Source organism: Harpia harpyja, chromosome 6 (assembly GCF_026419915.1).
Source record: "Harpia harpyja isolate bHarHar1 chromosome 6, bHarHar1 primary haplotype, whole genome shotgun sequence".
Lineage (NCBI taxonomy): Eukaryota > Metazoa > Chordata > Aves > Accipitriformes > Accipitridae > Harpia > Harpia harpyja.
In genome coordinates, this window is record NC_068945.1 from 54,095,199 (window position 1) to 54,114,472 (window position 19,274).

Consider the following 19,274-nt stretch of genomic DNA (forward strand, 5'->3'; position numbering starts at 1 on the left):
AAAACAACTGTTCTAAGCTTTGCTGTCCTTTGTGCAACAATATCAAGTTATCATCATTATTTAGGCAACATCTTACTTTCATCTCTATTGTCAGCTTCATCTTTAACACTTTAATTTTTTGTGGCCAAGAGCAACACCAGATGGTCATAGAAGCTGAAGGACCACTGTCCTGAAGTAATCCCCACATAGGAAAACAGCTGAAGTATTTACTTGCTAACACTTCCAGTATTTTCTTTTTTTTTTTTTAATAAAAATCGTTCAACAACATATTATGCAAATACCTGAGATCTTCAATTTCCTGGATATAATTATGAATCATGTTACTAATTTCTTCATTTCCTTCTCCTTTGAAGGACAGAGAGAAAGAGGGGGTGGGGGGAAGAGAAAGATTGAGAAAGGACGGTAACAGTATAAATATCTGAATACAGCTACTAGGTACAAGGTACCAGCAAAGAGACAAAGTCATATGGGCTACATGTTTAGATATTATCTGGTTTGTAAAATATATTTCCTCCTTAAGCTGCATTAAGTGTTAGGTTCCTCTATGTCATATGAGCAGAATTCTGTCAAGTGACTTTTTCTATTTTATTTGTTTTCTATATTAGCACCTTCTAACAATGCATGTACCATAAATCAAATGTAACCTGACAAACAGTGCACAATAAGAACAATGCAGTCATGGTAAGTGAATTGGTTGATTATTCTATGAGGTGAAAAGCAAGCCAACATTCACCCATCTGTGTCCAGGTCCTCATCCAAAGCAAAATATTTAAGTCCATGTATAGCTAAGCATACAAGTAATTCCTATCCAAAGGTATTATTTCACATTTTATGTTGCTCGTAGTTCTAAATGAATGGTCAAATCAGGGTACCAAACTATTTCTAATAATAGAAGTGTCCAGAAACAGAGGAAAGAATCAGATGGGGGCCTATCCCTGCCAAAGCAGGTCCTACATTATTGTTACAAAGGCATCACTTCATTCCAAAGGATCCATGAAGCAAGAACATAACTGATTTAAGTTTATGAACTTATGAACCAGTTTACACACAACGCACCCACAGCATACCTGCTCTGGCCAGCACTTGGTTGGCCTGATCACTCATAAGTTGCGTTATTCGTGCTCTCAGTGCATCAATAGTCTCTTGCATTGCTTTAATTCTAACACGCAGATTGTTGTTTTCTGTTTGCAGCATCGCATTTTCATGAAACATGTCATTAATGCTTTCAACACCTTCTTCATCTATAATCCTTTTACCCTTAAGAAAGTAAATATATTTTATTACTAGTAAAGGCTGACCTACACATGAAAAATTTTTAACTTGGCAAAGGAAATCCACAGATTACTTGAAATTTGAAATAGACACTCATAGCAAAAGATAATCTTCTATCGAAAAGTTTAAAACAATCGATAAATAGATAGTTTTAAAAACATTGATGTCTGGCCCACACCTTAGCATTTGGGTCCTGTGTAATTCCATCTTAGTCTGAAGTACAAGTTCTTGAAGAGGTTAAGAAATGAGAAGACAAATCTTTATGAAATCAGGATACCGTCTCGAGGATAACAAAGGAGGACAACACTGGTAACCACATTTATTGCTGAAAACATTATCTGTTTTAAATTTCAGGAAGAAATGGTCATTGTGTAGTATTAGTATCTGCCTTATATAATTTAAAACATATTTTTTAAACACAAATTGTTTTACCTGTCTAGTAAGTTTTTAAAAGCAATACACAGTAACTGTACACATTCATTTATGTGCCAATCTAAACTGTGGTAATTTTTACTTTAGAAGTGACTATTCCTCATTGCTGAGCATGACAAGGTCAATTTTTGCCTTTCAAATAGCAAACACAATGCAGCATCTGTTGACATCATTGGCATTCATTGATGTATCTTTTCTCTGTGGATGCAATCTAAGTTTTCTAAAAACATCTGGTAATCACTGGAATTAGAAGTGTTGTTTAAGTTAGGGTTGCTGTTCAAATCTTTTTAGTGTATGAAGTGGAAGGAGCCAACAGAAAAAAAAGCTATAGAACTATAAGCATTTTAAAGCAGAAGAAATCCTAAGAGGATAAACTTACTGTTTTGTATTCCATGAGTTCCATTTGCAGCCGTGTAATCTCACTACGCAAAGCATTTATTTGTTGACTCGCCCTATCCTGATTAACCATCACTTTGTTCTTGATGTTCCGGGCCCGATTGGCATACTTTAAAGTGTTCAAAGTTTCCATGAAATCTCGATCTGAAGGGCTCACGCATGCTATCATAAGCGTTTGACTGGAAGTTAGAAACATAGGTCAGTGTTACATACCAAGAACAAAAAGAGCAGAGAGAGGCTAACAGGTCTTCAGATAGAAGGTGAAACAAGAATAGTGACTTCATAACATTTGTGAAAATATTCCTTGACCTAACTCACAGTAGAAGACTATCAACCACAAAGTTCAGCACTGTTACATCTTGTATCTCCCTAGCATAGCATAGGAGATGCCAGATCATTAATTGTTCTGCATGTAAAATTATAAAAGCAATTAATTGGTGTTCCTATAAACGTTTTTCAACCAAATTCAGTTTGCTTAATCATACACAAACTGAGACTTAGGAACTTGAGATCAACCTAAAGTCCTAGACAGTGATTTGGATCACACAGTTGTCAGGACTGCCTACTCTAATTCCTGAGGTGCGTACCTACTTAATCTGAAAGTTGCCTGAATGCTCATCTGAGGTGTCCATGCATGCACACAACTCCCTAAGGTACCTATTATCTACCTTGGGTTCTACCGAGATCCAAACTGCCTGAATTCTCCACTGCAAATTATCTCCTGTTCTCCAACAGAAGCACAAAAGCTAGTACTTACCCTTAGTACATCTGGCTATAATTGTATTTATTCCATGTTTCATAACACCACTGCTTAGAGCACTTCCACAAAAAGCAGAACCTGAGCTCTAGGCCCAAGAGGGTTATGAACAACCATCTTCCTACAACACCCTCTAGCCATCCCATCATGGGACATGCAGGGTGAGAACATACTCCCTGCTCCAAATGAAAGACTGAGCAGACAGAACCAGTGGGACAAAAGCAGGAAACGGCAAAAAAATTTTCATTCCAACCAAGTGCTTTCATCATTCAACAGGCAGATGGAGAAATGGGGGGTCTCTTCCCTCGCTCCCTGGAGTAGACTCATTTCACATCAGATGAGAACAGCCTAGAGGGGTCAGAACCAGAGTTCCAGCTGTAGATCATACTCTGAAGATGCCTACATGGCCTAAATTCTCAAGAGACAGAGGAAAACATCTACATTTGATGGACTCAGTACTCCCCTCCAGGCTTTAGAGGAATTTGCCTCTCTGTTGTATGTTAAAGCTTAGGTGGTTGCGTTAGGAAGACTGCACTGTCTCCAGGGCAGTGAGCAATATCTGCATTAGGCAGACTGGATTCTGATCTTCACTTTCTATAATTTCAGACTGAGACAAACAAATTAATCCCTGCAACCCTTTGTGAAGCAAACAATTACCTTCACCATACGCACCGAGAAACTAAACTGGAAAGGGTAACTAGCCTGAGGATACAAGAAAGAATCAGTTTCAGCAGTTTCTCAGACCTCCTGTGTACCTTTGTGTCAGTTCTCCAAACTGAGCTTAGTCCTCAAGATGAGACTATGTGAGATTAAGAACAAATTTTTAATTCTGACATCAGGACTACTTGTGCTCTCAGTTGAGAATGCGATTACTTTTCTAAACCTCAGAGGACTGGTTCTGCTAGGTGTCTGTCTTGAAAACTGAACAACTTGAACTCCACTTTCCTATCTGAATTGTATAATGAACTATTTTTTTAAAAAAAACCTATTCTACTCCCTTTATTTTACCACTTCTTTAAACTGCTCCCCCTGCCCCAGAAGTTACAAAAGTTCTCATTTTTCATATTATATTTTATAAAAGTCCTTCCCAAAGACACCCATACTCCACATTCTTACTTGAATAATTCATGGAATATTAATATTTAAATGCTGCTTCAGAACTGTTACAGCATTATATTTAAAATCAGGATTATGGTGAGAATGGTACAGTGACATAATGCTTTCATCATTGTTAACTCAGGACTCACTGCAATCTAACCTGAATCACTACTAGTAAATCTTTTTTAAGTATTTGCAAAAAAGAAACAATAATATGGACTGTAATACCGAGGGTGGAATTTGGAAGGCTATGGAACAGGCTAACAGAAATCTAATAATCTGATTTCCTGGAAGAAAAACTGCATATTTATTAAAATTCAGCTTTCCCACACTTTTTGGTTGCCAAAGCATAGATAAGAAATTATTCAAATTGTGTTAATAACTCTTCCTTAACAGCAAACTGCTAATTTGACATGTCTCAGCAGGTGTATCACATAAACAAAAATAGGTGGTGATGGGTGTCCACAAATTTAACATCAGTTAGAAACAGACAGAAAAAAATATATCTGAATATCCTTGAAAATGCTCTGGGACAGCATTTGCTATTTGTCCATTGTATACCATACTATGCAATTTCTCCTGAAGAACGGGGGGGGGGAGCAGTGAAGCTGTAAAATAGGAAAACATTTTGGAGTCAAAATTTCAACAAAAGTGTAATTTTAGAAGTGGTTTGAAAAAATGTTCATTAGCTAGTGTATTTGATATAAAATTTAGTCAAGAAGTGCTATTTGTAGTTATTTCCAGAAAGAGCTTAGAAGAGCTATGCTCTTAATTTCTGCTGATTTTTTCATAATCCCTGAGTTTCTTCCTCCCTTAAGCACTTCTGAAAATTCTAGCCTTTATTTTACTTGTTTTGACCAGCTCTTTGCTTTTCCTTACACTGCAGTGCTGCAAGGTCTTAACTAAAGTTCTCTCTCTGAAAAGCAGAGCAATGATTTAAGAGTTGTCTTCCACTTCTCCCTATTCTTTTGTGAAATGCCCAGAAAGCTTCCTGCCCTCCTAAAAATAGTCGTCAGCCATACTGGATTAAATAGAGCAATAAGAGTACTACCTTGCTAAAAGACATCCAACTATGCTCCCTTTTGTATTTGTACATGTTAATGTTACAAATACAAAATTTGTTTTATTTTAATAAATTTGTTAATGCTTGCTTAGACAAAGCTTCCAGGGGCCAAAGCCTCTCTTCCTTGTATGTGCAGTAGGTATACAGAACGGGTTCATACAAACAGTTCTGGTGATACACTAGTTTGTTTTTATTAGGCTGTAATCCAACATCAGATAACTGGACAGATGCACTATACCCTGAGGTATACAACCTTTACAAAAAGATGACAGTGCCTGTGGTGAGCTGACTCCAATCTCCTGTGCATGGCACTCAGAGCCAACAATTAAGTGCCATTAAAAAAAAAAAAGTAACAAAAAAAACCTCTGAAGGCGAAATTCATCACAGCTTTAAACTATGCTGTAGTTAATAAGGCTATAACACAATAACAAAGTTTACCATTTATGCTATCTACAATCTAAAGATGTCTTCATGGAAAGGACTTGTCCTGGAAATGGTAACTTCTAAGTAACTTGAAGCCTCATGTCTAGTAAAGCTACGCTAGCACTGAAAACAACAATGCAAAAATGCTCTTTAAAATCTTTTCCCTGCATTGCCAGTGTTCTCTATCATGACAGTAATTTAACTTCGGAACCTCCCTCCAACAAAAAGAGTGGCTATTTTTATCCATTGTTTAATGTTTATTTTACTTTCTGAAGATTATGTACTCATTCATGGTCATTCACAATGAAATACAGAAAATGTTCTAGTTTTCATACCTGTTTCCCCCAAGAGAGTCTTGAAGTAGCCTTGTAAGCTTTGAATCTCTGTATGGTACGTGAGTTGCCTTCTTACTTTTATCTCCCAGTGCACTTATTACATTACCAAGTGCCAGCTATAAAACACCAAATCATGTAATGCACAAGTTAAAATCAGTTCTTGAGTAGTTTTACTTTAAAAACAGCTATAAACTGGGGTCTGAATATTGTAAAAAAAATGAATATACTCATGAAAGTTAAGATAAAAAATATTTCTGAGGATTTTTACATTTTACAGTAGACATCTATAAAATTCTGTGCTATCAACAGTGAGGCAGATGACTTGCAGTCTGGTATCTGCAAGTGCTAAGTGCTTCGCACAATTTGCGTGCATTGTGTATTGGTATCTCATGGCAGTCGCAAACTAAAGTTAGAACTACTTCATGTAACAAACGTTTACTTTCTATGATTATTAAAGGTGATCTCTATTTCTAGCAGTAGCTATATTCTTTTTAAAAATAATTTTATCAGTGTGCTTTATGCTAGACTTAGAATAAAATATGGGGCATTAATATTAAAAAAACCCAGAATTTATTACCTCTACAGATATGAAATGAAGAATGTATGATGAGTATTTAAGCATTTAAGGCTTGAAATTATGTAGTCCATAGCTATCCTCTTTTGTTGCTAAAAGGGTCTAATTCATGTCTATAAACAACCTAACATTTGCCTGTAAAATTATTTTTAATGTGCAACTGCATGTACTTCAATCATATGCCAAATTAAAGAACATTCCTCTAGATGGCACCCTGTACAGTCAGTTCTTAGTCTTGAAAATGGTCTTACTGCATCCAGCAGTTGAAGAACTGTGTATACACCACATTCTGTGACTGCTTTGAAGTGTTTAAATCACTTTCAATCTGTTTCTCAAAGCTGAGGCCTGGAATTCACTGTAAATGAAAGTTTCGTGATCATATAAAATATTACTTTTATCACACTGATTTTCACCTTCGCACATTCTGTATCCTATTTGTTAGGGATACATCTATGTCACCTAAACCCCCAAATTTCTGTTGGCTTTATATGTGCTTATATCAATGATGAAATTGAACTGAATTATCTTTCTCTTCCATATAATATAACCACAATAACTACAGGGTTGGTTTACATTATGTGTCATAATTATAACAAAGAACCAGCATTTATTGATCAATTAAGCTTAATAATTGTCCATGTTTTACATGCCTGTACTCCTTGCAAACTGCTTGTAATAGTCTCCAATTGTTTGGGTCTTGACAGAATAAAAAAATAAAAATAAAAAAAGTGAAAGGAACTCTACAATATATTTTAAAAGTTAGAGTAACTAACTATGTTTCACAACAGTTGCAAGTACTGTAATTTGCTAGTTAGGGTCTAGTCCAACCAAGAAAACACTAGCAAGCCAGAACCCAGTAAGAATCAATATATACTGTTAACATCTCATGCTACAGTCCTCATTCTGCACACAATACGTTTCTACTTTAGGGATTACTAAAAACAAGTGATCCAAAAAGGAAGAGAAGATGGTACCAACAGCCTATGGAAACAAGTTGTATAGTCTTACTAGTCCACAGTTGATGGAAATGCCTTCTTTTGCCCTTTCTCCTGTAGCTCCTGTTCGCTTTAACCTTTCCGATCCTGCTAGATCAACAAAATGGAACTTGGCAGTAAGAGTTTCAAATTCATTCATCTCAGAAGATTCAGATATTATCCTGTTATCGGTGGCATTATCCTGTAATTAAGAACAACCCATAAAGCTTGGTAAGACCTTTCACATTAACATTTGTCTACTGCAAAGTTTAATCAACAATTATTTACAAGACTACCTATTTGTCATGCCCAATTCCTTCCATATTTACTCATTCTCTTACAACTACAACAGTATCTCTCAAAAAACTATCTCCATTTTAATCACAGGTACTAACATATCATTCTTGAAGACCCAGCTCTAGATCCACGTAAATACCAATTACTTTAAGTATGAGCTACAATTGTTTTTTGTTGGAGGAATGGGGGGGATACATATATTAAAACATACAAGTCTTCAGCAAGGTGGGCAAAAAGATTTGTACTTCTCCTGGAACACAAGTCTTAAATCAATTGTCGAAGGAAATTTATTTAAAAACAAACAAACAAACAAAAAAACTAATTATATTATTACCCCCCAAAATTAACAGACCCCCTTAGCTCATAAACCTGCCAAATAACTCAAAGATATTTTGATTTTATACCTCTCTAATCCCCATCATCAGCTTCCCTGTGGCATGATTCTTCAACTGTATTTTAGGAATTATTTTTTTAAGCCAGTTTTCCTAGCAGCCAGTATTCCACCAGCACTTCTGACTTGACCAGAAAATAAGGACAGCAGAGGAAATGAGGGAGAAAGAAGAGGTTCCTTTCTCTACCCCCCCTCACTCAAGTAAGCTGTAATGACTGGCACTTGACTCATGCCTCCGTCAGTGCAGGGAGTCTGCCCAGGAACACACTGCACTATGGGCAGGTACCATAGCCTCAGCCTCTTTCCACTTCATGTCCCAAAGCACAGCAGCAAAACTATCCTTTTTCATTAGATAATCCCGAGTTTTTGCTGTCAATTAGTATAGCTGTACCATATACTGTGGAGTTTTATTTTATTCTAAGTGTAGTTAAGACTTGTCAGGAAAGCAACACTGAATGAGAAAAATCTTTAGATTGCTCACTTCTTGACCTTCCTGGTAAGATACCCATTGCAGGGCAATTTCTACCTACTTGTCATGGCAGCTTCAGGCATACACTGAGTGTATACAGGATTTATAACATATTCACACAGCCCAATCTACAGGCTTTATTAGGAATTTCTATTACAGAAAGCATAGATTGTTCTAGTTTTTCTTAAAAAAAAAAACCAAACCAAAACAAAAAACAAACAAACAAAAAACCAAACCCTCAGGTATTCTTTGGCAATGATCTTCATGCCCTTGGTCAGCTAGCCCACAGTTCCCTTCACTACTGCAAGGGGTAATGCATGTGTCTGCAGACTAAACCATTCTCACGGCAGTTAAATGTTTCATGCTTCTTAAATAATCTCCTTTTGTAGCAGTTTCAGGAGAGAACAGGAATTGTGCCACTTCCAGAAGACTGGAAATCACTATTTCTGATATTTTGACATTTACACTGCTGTGGACCGCACACTCTTTCCCAGCCCTCACAGTAATGATTAATGCATCCTTTCACTCTCGCTTATTTAGTAAGTCAAACGTACATCCAGAAACTTCTGAGAAGCATGGATTGTGTGAACACAGCATAAGGAGCAGCGCATCTGCGCACTGCAGCCCTGGCTGCCTGCCCACACTGGGCAGCGGGGACCGCACGCAGAGGGGACACAGCCAACACTGTCATCCAAGTAAAAGAAACTGCGTTGCCCTAGTAACAAAGGTCTCCCAAAACTGTTGTCTGCAGAAGCTTGAGCTGCACCTCTCCTGGCCACCCAATAATAGTTCATATTAATTTATATGCCAGGAGCATTCAGAGGCCAACATCAGGTCTAACCCCTACTCTCCTAAACACCACAGGGCAAGAAGAGGGTGCCGTCTCCACAGATTAAGGATCTAGCAATGCCCTGCTCTAGACGGTCAAATTATCTTGCTCATATCTCCCAAAAAAGAAGAAACAAAACACAGTTTGACATTAGGCAGAAGGCAGCCACCTATTCTTCTTCTAACACAAGCCTCTGTTAAAAACCAGGCAGAGCCAGGCAAGAGTCCTGTGGGCGGCTCAGCTGGTGGGGAAGACTGCAAGTGCACCAGTGCAGGTGGATTGACTGCAGGAAACGAGGCTCCCAGATGAGTTCTCACTCCCCAGCTACATGGACAGTTTTCAACAAAACCTCTGAGCAGACAGTGTCACCACACAGTGACCGAGGTACCCTGTCTGGGCTCCGAGCATAGTGCCAGCCCCTCCCAAGTGAGAAGACAGACAGCTGCCCGCACCACCAGATCCACAGTTTCAGTGTGAAAAGCAGTAAGAAGTGTTTTTAACAGGTGTATAAAGCAGGTCTACATACCACAAAGGACCAGGGACTGACCCTCATTTGCCTGCAAATGATTATTTGTAGTGTTAAAAAAAAAAAAAAAAAAAAACGCAAAAATACCACTACAAATCCAATTCACTGTTCCACATGCTTAAAAATGTGATATCTATGTGTAAAATGCTAGCCAGATACTTAGGAGTTCACCAAAACATTTAAAAATTTTGATACCTTTAGAATAATCAAATTAAGTCCCCCTGAAGCTACTGTAGTTTTCAGTAATACGGATTTATTCAGAACTCTCCTCTTTACAAGATACACCAACAGCAACTAACAACTGGACGTTCACATGAAGAATCTACAGAACAGCTCCGTGTACATTCATAGTTTTCATAGTTAAAATTTCAGGTTAAGTGCATAGACTTAAAACATCTGAACCCCAAATATATATCTGTTTGAAATAAAACCACTAAGCCTCAGAATGAAATGCTTTTCTACTTGCTCCTTGTTGGATATCAACACTTAATCTGAAATATCCAAGCATTTTCACTTAGCTGACTGCAAGCTTAAACCCACTAACTACTAAGACACTTAAAAACACTTTCCCAATTAAAGACAAATTACATTTTAACTTTCTTACTTGTGTATGTTGCAACGAAATACTGAAAAAAATGCTAGAGGAGAATGGGCAGGTTCATGTAAGAGGCTGCAGTTTATGGTTGCCTCTGGCTAGAGGATGGTTACATATGCACAGATTAAATCAAATTATTGTAATGCTTAACAAATTCACCAAGCATGATGATTGTAGCATCTTTACTAAGTGCAATTCAAATAGCAGTGGCTGCCAAAACATTCACATTCACATTTTGAAAAATGGTTACTAAAGTGAAGTTTAATAACAGCAAAGATACATACAGTGTTAAATGCAGGACAGACTCTGGTTTGACATAAGTGTATAGTAAAGATAGCATGTGACCGTGAGCTCTGAACATTCATCTGAGTGCTGGCAGTGGTTCGAGACAAAGCCCCCAGCTTCAAGCACTGCATCATCTAGAAAACAGACAAGAAGTACATTGCATTGCTTGCAGTTTAAATAAAAAGTGTTCCTATAATGCTGTTTTGGATATACATAAGCTTTTTCTCTTTGCTACAGTTTCAGTTCCTATATGCCAAGAAGCACAAAGATTCTTAAATAAGAAAAGTATTTTTTGTGGTTTCTGAAAGAAAACACTTAAATCTTTGTACCCCTCTTTTTACTGTCCCCTTGTAGTAACATAGCAATATTCCTTCCATTCACCTGTGGCAAAAAAGTATGATTTTTGTACTTTTTGTACAAAAACATACAGTACAGTAACATTTGTATTCAGATTTGCAATGCACATGAACAGCAGTTTACCTCACATCAGTCATCAGGCAAAACTCTCCTGTCACAGGAAAAATAACGTATATAAGATTTGGGAGATCAGATTTACACACATACCAAAACTTTATCTCCCAGCAGAACTATATTATTAGCAAAAGTCTGTTTCTAGCATTAAGTGAAAGTGATATGCACTTAATATCAAACATTTATCAGATTTAAGGCCACAGAAACTAAAGAAAATAAAAATTTCAGCTAAATTTTACACCTAAACTGTTCAAGATGCAGATGTTAGCAAGCATAGCCTCTATTTTTAACTGCTTATCAAAATATACAACATTTTTAGAATGTACTTGGTAAGCTGCAGAGTAATTTATTTTCATTTATCACCTCCGATTCTCCATTCACAGTTCGGGTTGTAACACCCACTGTATAAATTCCTCCCGCTGAATCTTCATGTATTTTAATATTTGATTTTTTATTCTTTGCATCAATATCACGTGTGGTATCAAACAGATCAAGAATTTCTTCATTGTAAAGCTGAGGAGAAAAAAAAAAAAGGCAAAACCAACATGTATTACTTTAGGAAGGAATTCCTCCAAAGACTAACAAATCTGTGCATGGCACATACAGAAAGTTCTAAAAATCCAAAAGACAAGACTCAAAAAAGGACTCTGTGAAACATCCAAACTTACAGGGACAATAGGGTGATAGATAGAGCAGCTGCAAATTAAGTCACCTGCACACCTTACTATTATGCCACCCAAGGAAGCAGTAACTTCTTCCACATGGTCAGATCTGGGAGAAGATTCTTTGGTGGGACCAGGGAAGGGGAGGCACTTGATGCCAGCAGAACAACAGTGGCAGTGGTTTCTGTGGCAGGTACCTGCTGCCTTCAGGTTTGACCTTGGACTTTTCTTTTGTTCTGTTGATTCATTTGGCTGCACCCTCCTCCAAACACTTCAAACTCACTCCACTTGCTCTCCCTGCCATCACACCTTTTCTGATCTCCTCTCTCGTACCTTAATAATTCTATGTCTCTCTTTAATTTAGATAAACTGGAAGGAATTTAACATAATAGTTTTTGTGCAAGCTGCTTATTAAAGACACCAACCAGCAGGCCAAAAATACTATGGCATGGTTTCTTGAGCAGGGCTTTTGTACTTTCCTCCATACAATACCTACACTTTGGTGCCCCAGATTTGGTTACAACTTTCAGGCACTGCCATATGAGCAACAGCAACTATTTATTACATGTTTCAGGCTGCTTAATGTTTGCTGCCTGTTTCACTGGGTCTCCTGAAGATAAGTACATGTACATTTAGTGGTCTTTCAACTCAGTACCATTAAGCACATCAGACTTTTAGGTCAGCAAATTATATCAGAACCAGGAAAGACACCAGAAATTACTAGGCAGTTATCAGTGTTAGAGGAGATGGATTATCATTTCATAAGAATGTTCTGAGTTTTAGGAGAGGTGTTTAGATCCAATTGAAGACATCAGGGCAAACATCAGAAAAAAAGAAAAAAAAAAACCACAAAAAAAGCAGCACGCCACTGTCTCAGGTCTCTGCTGATGTACACTGGAATAGCTCCAGTGTCTTTAATTTCATTATATCAATTCACTTCAGCAGAGCTTAGGCCAGACTGATTAAATCCTTGATCAAAGTCCCTAGGTAAAAGCCAAAGAACCACTGTAACAGATCTGTATTCACCCAATGTACTTTCACATACATTGAAAGCAAGAGGCCTTCTCCCCTCACAAGAGAAAATCCATCCCTGAGAAGAAAAGGCTCAGCATTTGTGAATGTGATGCTTTTAATTCTGTACACATTTAAAAGGAATTATATGTAATTATTAGGCATAAACACTCTAAGTTGGAGCCTTCTTACTAATGATTTACCTTGCTAAGCACAGACAAACTAATGCCACAATTTAGAGAGGATCCTGATAATGCACCTACAGTTGCTTGGAACTGCATATGCCTATCTTTTGGGAAAAGTTAGCAGGAAAGCGAGGAGTTAAGAGACACAGACTGCAGCAAACTAAAGAAAAGCAAGAAAGTAGCAAAGTCACTGTTCCAAATAGTTATCTAGCTGTCAGAATTCAAAGTTATTCCAAAATAAAACCTTGCTTCAACTTGTTCAATGACTAAATTGTTGTCTATGTAATCCAGCTCTAATGGTAGATAGGATGGGAGGAAGATAATATTTTCTGATACAAGAGTACTGTATAATAGGTAACTAATAAGAAAAAGCTCTTTCTGGGAAAGCTCCAATTTAGCCTCGGTACAATTAAAAAAAAAAAAAATCTACCAAAAAAGTGACATTTTGTTAATGGTGAAACTATTACATGCATCATTTAACCTTTTCCTAAATTAGATAAACAAGACAGGCTTTAGTATGTACATTTCATCTGAAATGTGTTGTAATGGCTGCAATTCCGCATACCATTGTCACTGTAACATTCAACTACTGCTCTGTATTTTGGAACTAATCACAGTTACATTTGTAACATTATATCAAGAAACACAAGGAATTCAGAAACTACACTGGTTACTACTCCTTATGCTACTACTGTCGCAGCTGCCTACGCAGAAATGAAGCTGCAGCTCCCCAGTGTTCAGAGAGAAGAGAATAGTACAGCATTCCCACGGCCCATGCTCAAGCCTAGACTCTCTCTAGGCAAACATTAGCCAGAGCGACAAAAAGTTCTGCTTAAAGTAAAAAACCTACACTAGTGCAAAACTAATGCCAGCTTGTTAACCTTTAAAACAATTATAGGAACTTATGACTAAAGGACCTCGTTTACTTCAGCAGTAATAAAACCAACAGCTTTTCTCTTGGGTAATATAAAAGTGGGTTTTTTTCCCCATGAAGTAGATAAAGTTGCAAATACTGAACTAGGTAATACACATTTACACCTGCTCTTCCTTAAATTGATTCTTCCTCTCTGTGTGCTTAAAGTATCAGATTTTTCCGCTTGGTAGTAGATGTAAATATGTTATGCCCAAGTCAATCAATTTAAAAAATTGTTCCATGGGCAGGAGACCCAGCATAAAAGCTGCAAGACTTAAACCAACAGCTGCTGCAGATCAGAAAGATCACAGATATTATGGCCTCTCTTACCAGTACCTATGTCTACAAGAAAACACAAAGGGAACAGTTTTTTAAGAGCACTGACCCAGATTTCCTCTGGGTCTAATGAAAGACAGAACAGTGACACAGAAGCCTAATCCTAAACCAATGGGTATCACAAAAAGAAGTATTTTTATGCTAGGTTTCTTCTTTGGTGAAAGGAATATAACAAGTCTCCTGAACAGATAAGAAACCTATGGCAAAGTGACAAAAGCAGGCAAAGCATGGTCACTACTCAAAGGCACAAAGTACAATTGATTCTTTTTAACAGTTTCTTGCTTTAAGGTTTTGTAAAGAACTACAAACAGGCAAGAGCAACAGGTCTGACAAAGAAATGTGTGTTGCAGAGAAGGATAAATGATGACTAATATAACTATTTCTACATTTCAAAATAATGCTGTAAAGGAAACTACTAAAATAATTGGAATAAGATAAAAAGGCTCTTTTTCATAACTTGAAGATCTGAAGCAAATTCCATAAAATTTCCTTTTGAAATCTTGAAGATTAATTCAAAACATCTCATGGGAAAAGAATGTAAAAGTAACAACCAGAAAAAAATGTTTTATTTGCTTTCTAAAAAAATACATGAAGCTACACACACAAACACAGATCATATTTACCTCTAAGAACTGTGCATTCACTTTAAAATCTGGAGGTGGAAGTCCTTGTTTAATAGCAGCTTGTTTTTTTTCTTCAATACATCTGAAAAGATGCTTAACAGCACGCGATATAATGCCTTGTTCCTCTTCTGTTATGTTGACATCAAATCCAGTGCCCATGGTGTATGTTTTGCCAGCACCTGTCTAAATTGAAAAAGGAGTAGTCACTAGAACTTGTTAATAGTACTGAATCATCATAGACAAATGCAGTTTGTGAACACTAGTGCTAGATAGTGACTACTAAGTCAGTTTCTCACCTTTACAATATTAACATGCACAGTAACAGGCCATTTTGAAAAATGGATAAACAGTAGAAGTTGGACAAACTGTTTATCCACAGATCGCATACAAGAAGGCAGGGACCAGTTCATAACCTTTCCCCTACAAGCTTCCTCTAAGCTGCTTACATCAGCCTTGAGCTATCATCCCTGAGGTCAAAAGAACAGTTCATGTTTTCAACTGAGACTGTTAATCAAAGCATGTATTTTGGAGGTAGAAGCAGCATTTGCAATTCTTTACTGAAGAAGATCAAGTGACTCCCTTAATTATGACAACCGAATATCTCAGGGAGAATATTACCATTGTTCTCAATTTATAGACAGCACTGAAGAATACAAGCTGTACCTTTACTAGGTAAATAGCTTAATTAAATGTGAAGTCCCATAAAAGACAAGGTAGTGTTGTGGTTTTACTTAATTAGTGGGTCAAGTCTAAGACAAAGATAGTACCACACAGCTGAACATAATCTACTAAACTGGATCTGCAAACTGCTTTGTTTCACTAGGACTAGATTTCACCTAACCAACTTGAGATACGACATTTAACAGTGGTGAAATTCAGCATCCAAGACCAAATTTTATGCAATCAGTTCCTAAAGGAGTATTCAGAAGACAATAACACATTCACTACACTGTGGTCAATGATATTTCAGCTTTTAGCAGTAAAATGTGTGCCCAGTATACTGAGAGCGTGTTTCTCTATGAAAAGTTCTCCAACTTTAGAATCTGATCTCTACATTTTGCCCACAAAAAAACCCCAATGTGGCCTGAAGTTCCCTAAGATCTATTTTAAAAAAAGCTCCTCTTCCCAAAAGCATCTGAAAATGCAGAGAGATGGATAATTGCTCAGAAAAGAACCTCAGTACAACCTCTATCTATATATCAACTGATTAAGTCACTAATTTGTATTGCTGCATTGGGGTGAATTCAGGAATTATATGGACTCATGTTATTTCCAGCATTACTATTACTTCAGACCTACTGCCTATATATTTAATTTTTTTTCCTGTGTTTCAATTGCCATTCTGCACAGAATCTACACAAACTCCTAAACAGCCTCCTACAGGATACCTCATTTAAAATAAAACCAAGACACTAAAAAAAACAGGTTCATGCATTCCAAAATTTACGAGAAAGATCAGTTACAGAAAACTGTTTGTTCCAAAATAAATACTTCAAAATAAAATTGTAAAGCTTACTTGGCCATAAGCAAAAACAGTGGCATTGTAGCCTTCAAAGCAACCTTCAATTAGTTTTTCTATACACTGTATATAGATTTCTTCTTGCTGCGAGTCAATGTTAAAGACGTAATCAAAAGTGAAGGCCTTATCTTTTCCCAAGAACACTTGAGGTTCACCAGGTGTGACAGATGTACAAATATGGCATCCTTCAATCTTCTCTTTGGCTAGCTGTGGTCTAATTCTGTTTTGGAAGAGACAAAAAGAACTATTAGAAATTCTCATCATCAGAAAGAGGAGAATACAAACAATATAAATAAGAAATTCAAAGCTGACAACCTGCCTAGAAATCTGAATGTTTCTGTACGTATACCTTGCATTACCAAAGATTAACTTGCACGATCCATTTCAGACTTTGAAATCAAGCTTTCCAGTTTTATCAGATTCCTTCATGCTTTCATTGTAAAAATGTTTGTTTGTTGTTGTTTTTAAATAACAACAAATATGAAAAAAAATGCAGGATAGTTTAATTAGTAATTTGGGAGCAAAGACCCCCAAAGCCTACATATCATCTAAATGAAAGCCTCCTTGCTATGAGAGGAAGGAGAAGGCTCACAGTTCTTCTTTTCCTTTGACAGGAAAGGAGCTTTGTCACAGCCAGAACACTTCTGTGAAATATTTGGTTTCAGTGAAGCAGCATACCTTCAGAGGGGAAAAAAAACCCAACAATTTCTAACAAGTTCTAAAGGTAAGAGTGTCTCATTCTTCATTATTTCCTCACTGAGACAAATTCCAGCTTCTATTTCTGTTTGTTCAGTTCCTGACAAACTACTGTGTAGAACACAGCCATCTCAGACATCTTATACTCTATCATTTTATTAATTCCTCCGCATTTTTAATACTCTTGCAGTCTTGTCAAAATTGAATTCATGTATTATCTCCATGACTAAAGAAGATTGTGGAAGTTTGTGATTCAGTCGGTTTAATGGCTAACTAACAGGAAGAAAAATTCTGGCCAACATAACATATTATTCTAGCTGTAATTAATAATTTGTTTACAAAATTACTTTTTTTTTTTTTTAGAAGTGTTTCCAAGTTGTCAAAGCAGCACCAAATTTAAAAAACAAACATGTGCTGCTTAAAAGACAGGGAACAAATAAGGCTATATAAAGGTGATAAAATGTCAGCAGTACAGCTACGTACAAACAAAATCATGGAGTATTTAATATAGATTCTCCATTTATACCAAATTTCAAGTACCTATATTTACCTCGGCATGGCTATTTTCAGTTACACAATGTCAAAGTTGAAGGTCCGTATATACAGAGTATACTTTAAAGGCACATATTCATTTCATATTCCATGCTTTAAGGGCCATATCTACATTAGTGTTTGGTTTGGAGTAGCCATGCTGTCTTGAAGCAAATTCCCCCAACATCTTCACTTACCACATGTTGGTTTGGATTACAGACCAGTTTCAGTGTGTACAAATTATACCCCTTTCAGAGGAAACTAAGCCAAAACGCTCCACTCCAAACACATGAAACTTGTTCCAAAAACTAAGGGAAACATAAGGACCCAGAGCTACTACCTACTGATCTACTTCGACCATGCCAATGCTTGCTGATGCAGAGAGAGCTAATCTCCATCAATTCTGAGTGGACTGCTGCAGACTAATTCAAATTATATCAGCACACATATACTTTAGATCAAGTTAGAAATATCCTGTTTAAAAAAAAAAAAAAGTCACACAGAGAACGATGTATCTTTTTGTTGCAGATTACAAGTTTTTCACCCAGGGACGTACATCACTATCAGGAGTATTTTTCAGAATTTTTATTCTAAAGGTTTCATTATAACCCACTGTATGACACTAGAGAATAACCATAATTTATTTGTAAAGTTTTCTGCACACTAGTTCCTTCACGGAAAATTCATTAATGATCAGGAGGTACCTCCCTTGTCAGCATACCCTCTAGTGTGGAATGGAAATTTAATGATATTTTTCAAAGGTTTGTTTAAAGGAACCATTATACAATGTGTAAATAGACACCAATATTCTACAAACAGTATTTGCACTTAACGACATGGAGTGTGTAATACAGGCCACAGATTTTCTCTCTAATGACATAATCATTATCATAAGGTTTTTTTCCCTTAAATGAAGTAAGAATGCTAAAAACAAATTAGGAGTTGCATAGCTCCTTCACTAATAATTTCATCCACTAGCACCTGTGTTCACTAAACACAAAACCTGATGAACACGTACCAAAGCTTGTAATAAAATTACTTTGTTCTAGACTAATGAACATTTTATAATAAAATAGCTTTTATTTCTAGGTAGAGAGATAAAGTCTTCAAAGAGATATTAATCATATGCCTCTCCTAAAAGCACTCTACAACAACTAGAAAAATTGAGCAAATAAAACATTCTAGTATGCTGCCTATAACACTTGATATTTAGAAAATGCCAACTTGGTAGGTTATTCTACTGCCTTATTTTAATGCCGTAAAGTCAGTCAAAGAGCAAGCTTCTTTTTCAGACTAAGCACTCTTATCCTTTCACTAATCCAGTGCAGACAGCACAAAAAGCAATCAACTGTTCTTACAAGCATGAACTCTGAGGACTTCTAAAGCTCCAGAGGTACTTCTCGCATTGTTTTCTAGTACAAGAAAGCCTAGAAAGACCTTTTCTAAGGAGCAAGATGGAAAACACATTTTCAAAAGTCAGGTAACCTTTTGTGCATCCCAAAAATCCAACTCCCTCCCCCCAGTTCTGAAAGGCTTTTACCACTAACTTGTAGAATGAAGGTTGACAACATTTAAAAAAAAAAAAAGTTTTTCTTCATATATTTTCATGCC

At 36.7% G+C, this 19,274-nt stretch overlaps 1 protein-coding gene across 9 annotated transcripts in view; it reads right to left on the bottom strand.

Moving 5' to 3' along the window:
- The window catches only part of KIF21A (kinesin family member 21A), a 93,189-nt gene that overhangs the window by 44,246 nt on the left and 29,669 nt on the right, over positions 1–19,274 (bottom strand). For all 9 annotated transcript variants that reach the window (XM_052789508.1, XM_052789509.1, XM_052789507.1 and 6 more), the window contains exons 2-10: positions 16,434–16,656; positions 14,918–15,100; positions 11,551–11,700; positions 10,716–10,850; positions 7,359–7,526; positions 5,777–5,892; positions 2,084–2,279; positions 1,068–1,257; positions 282–345 (exon numbers count right to left, since the gene is read on the bottom strand). In XM_052789508.1, the coding sequence (XP_052645468.1) occupies positions 282–345; positions 1,068–1,257; positions 2,084–2,279; positions 5,777–5,892; positions 7,359–7,526; positions 10,716–10,850; positions 11,551–11,700; positions 14,918–15,100; positions 16,434–16,656 (1,425 nt within the window). The remainder of the gene's footprint in view (positions 1–281; positions 346–1,067; positions 1,258–2,083; positions 2,280–5,776; positions 5,893–7,358; positions 7,527–10,715; positions 10,851–11,550; positions 11,701–14,917; positions 15,101–16,433; positions 16,657–19,274) is intronic.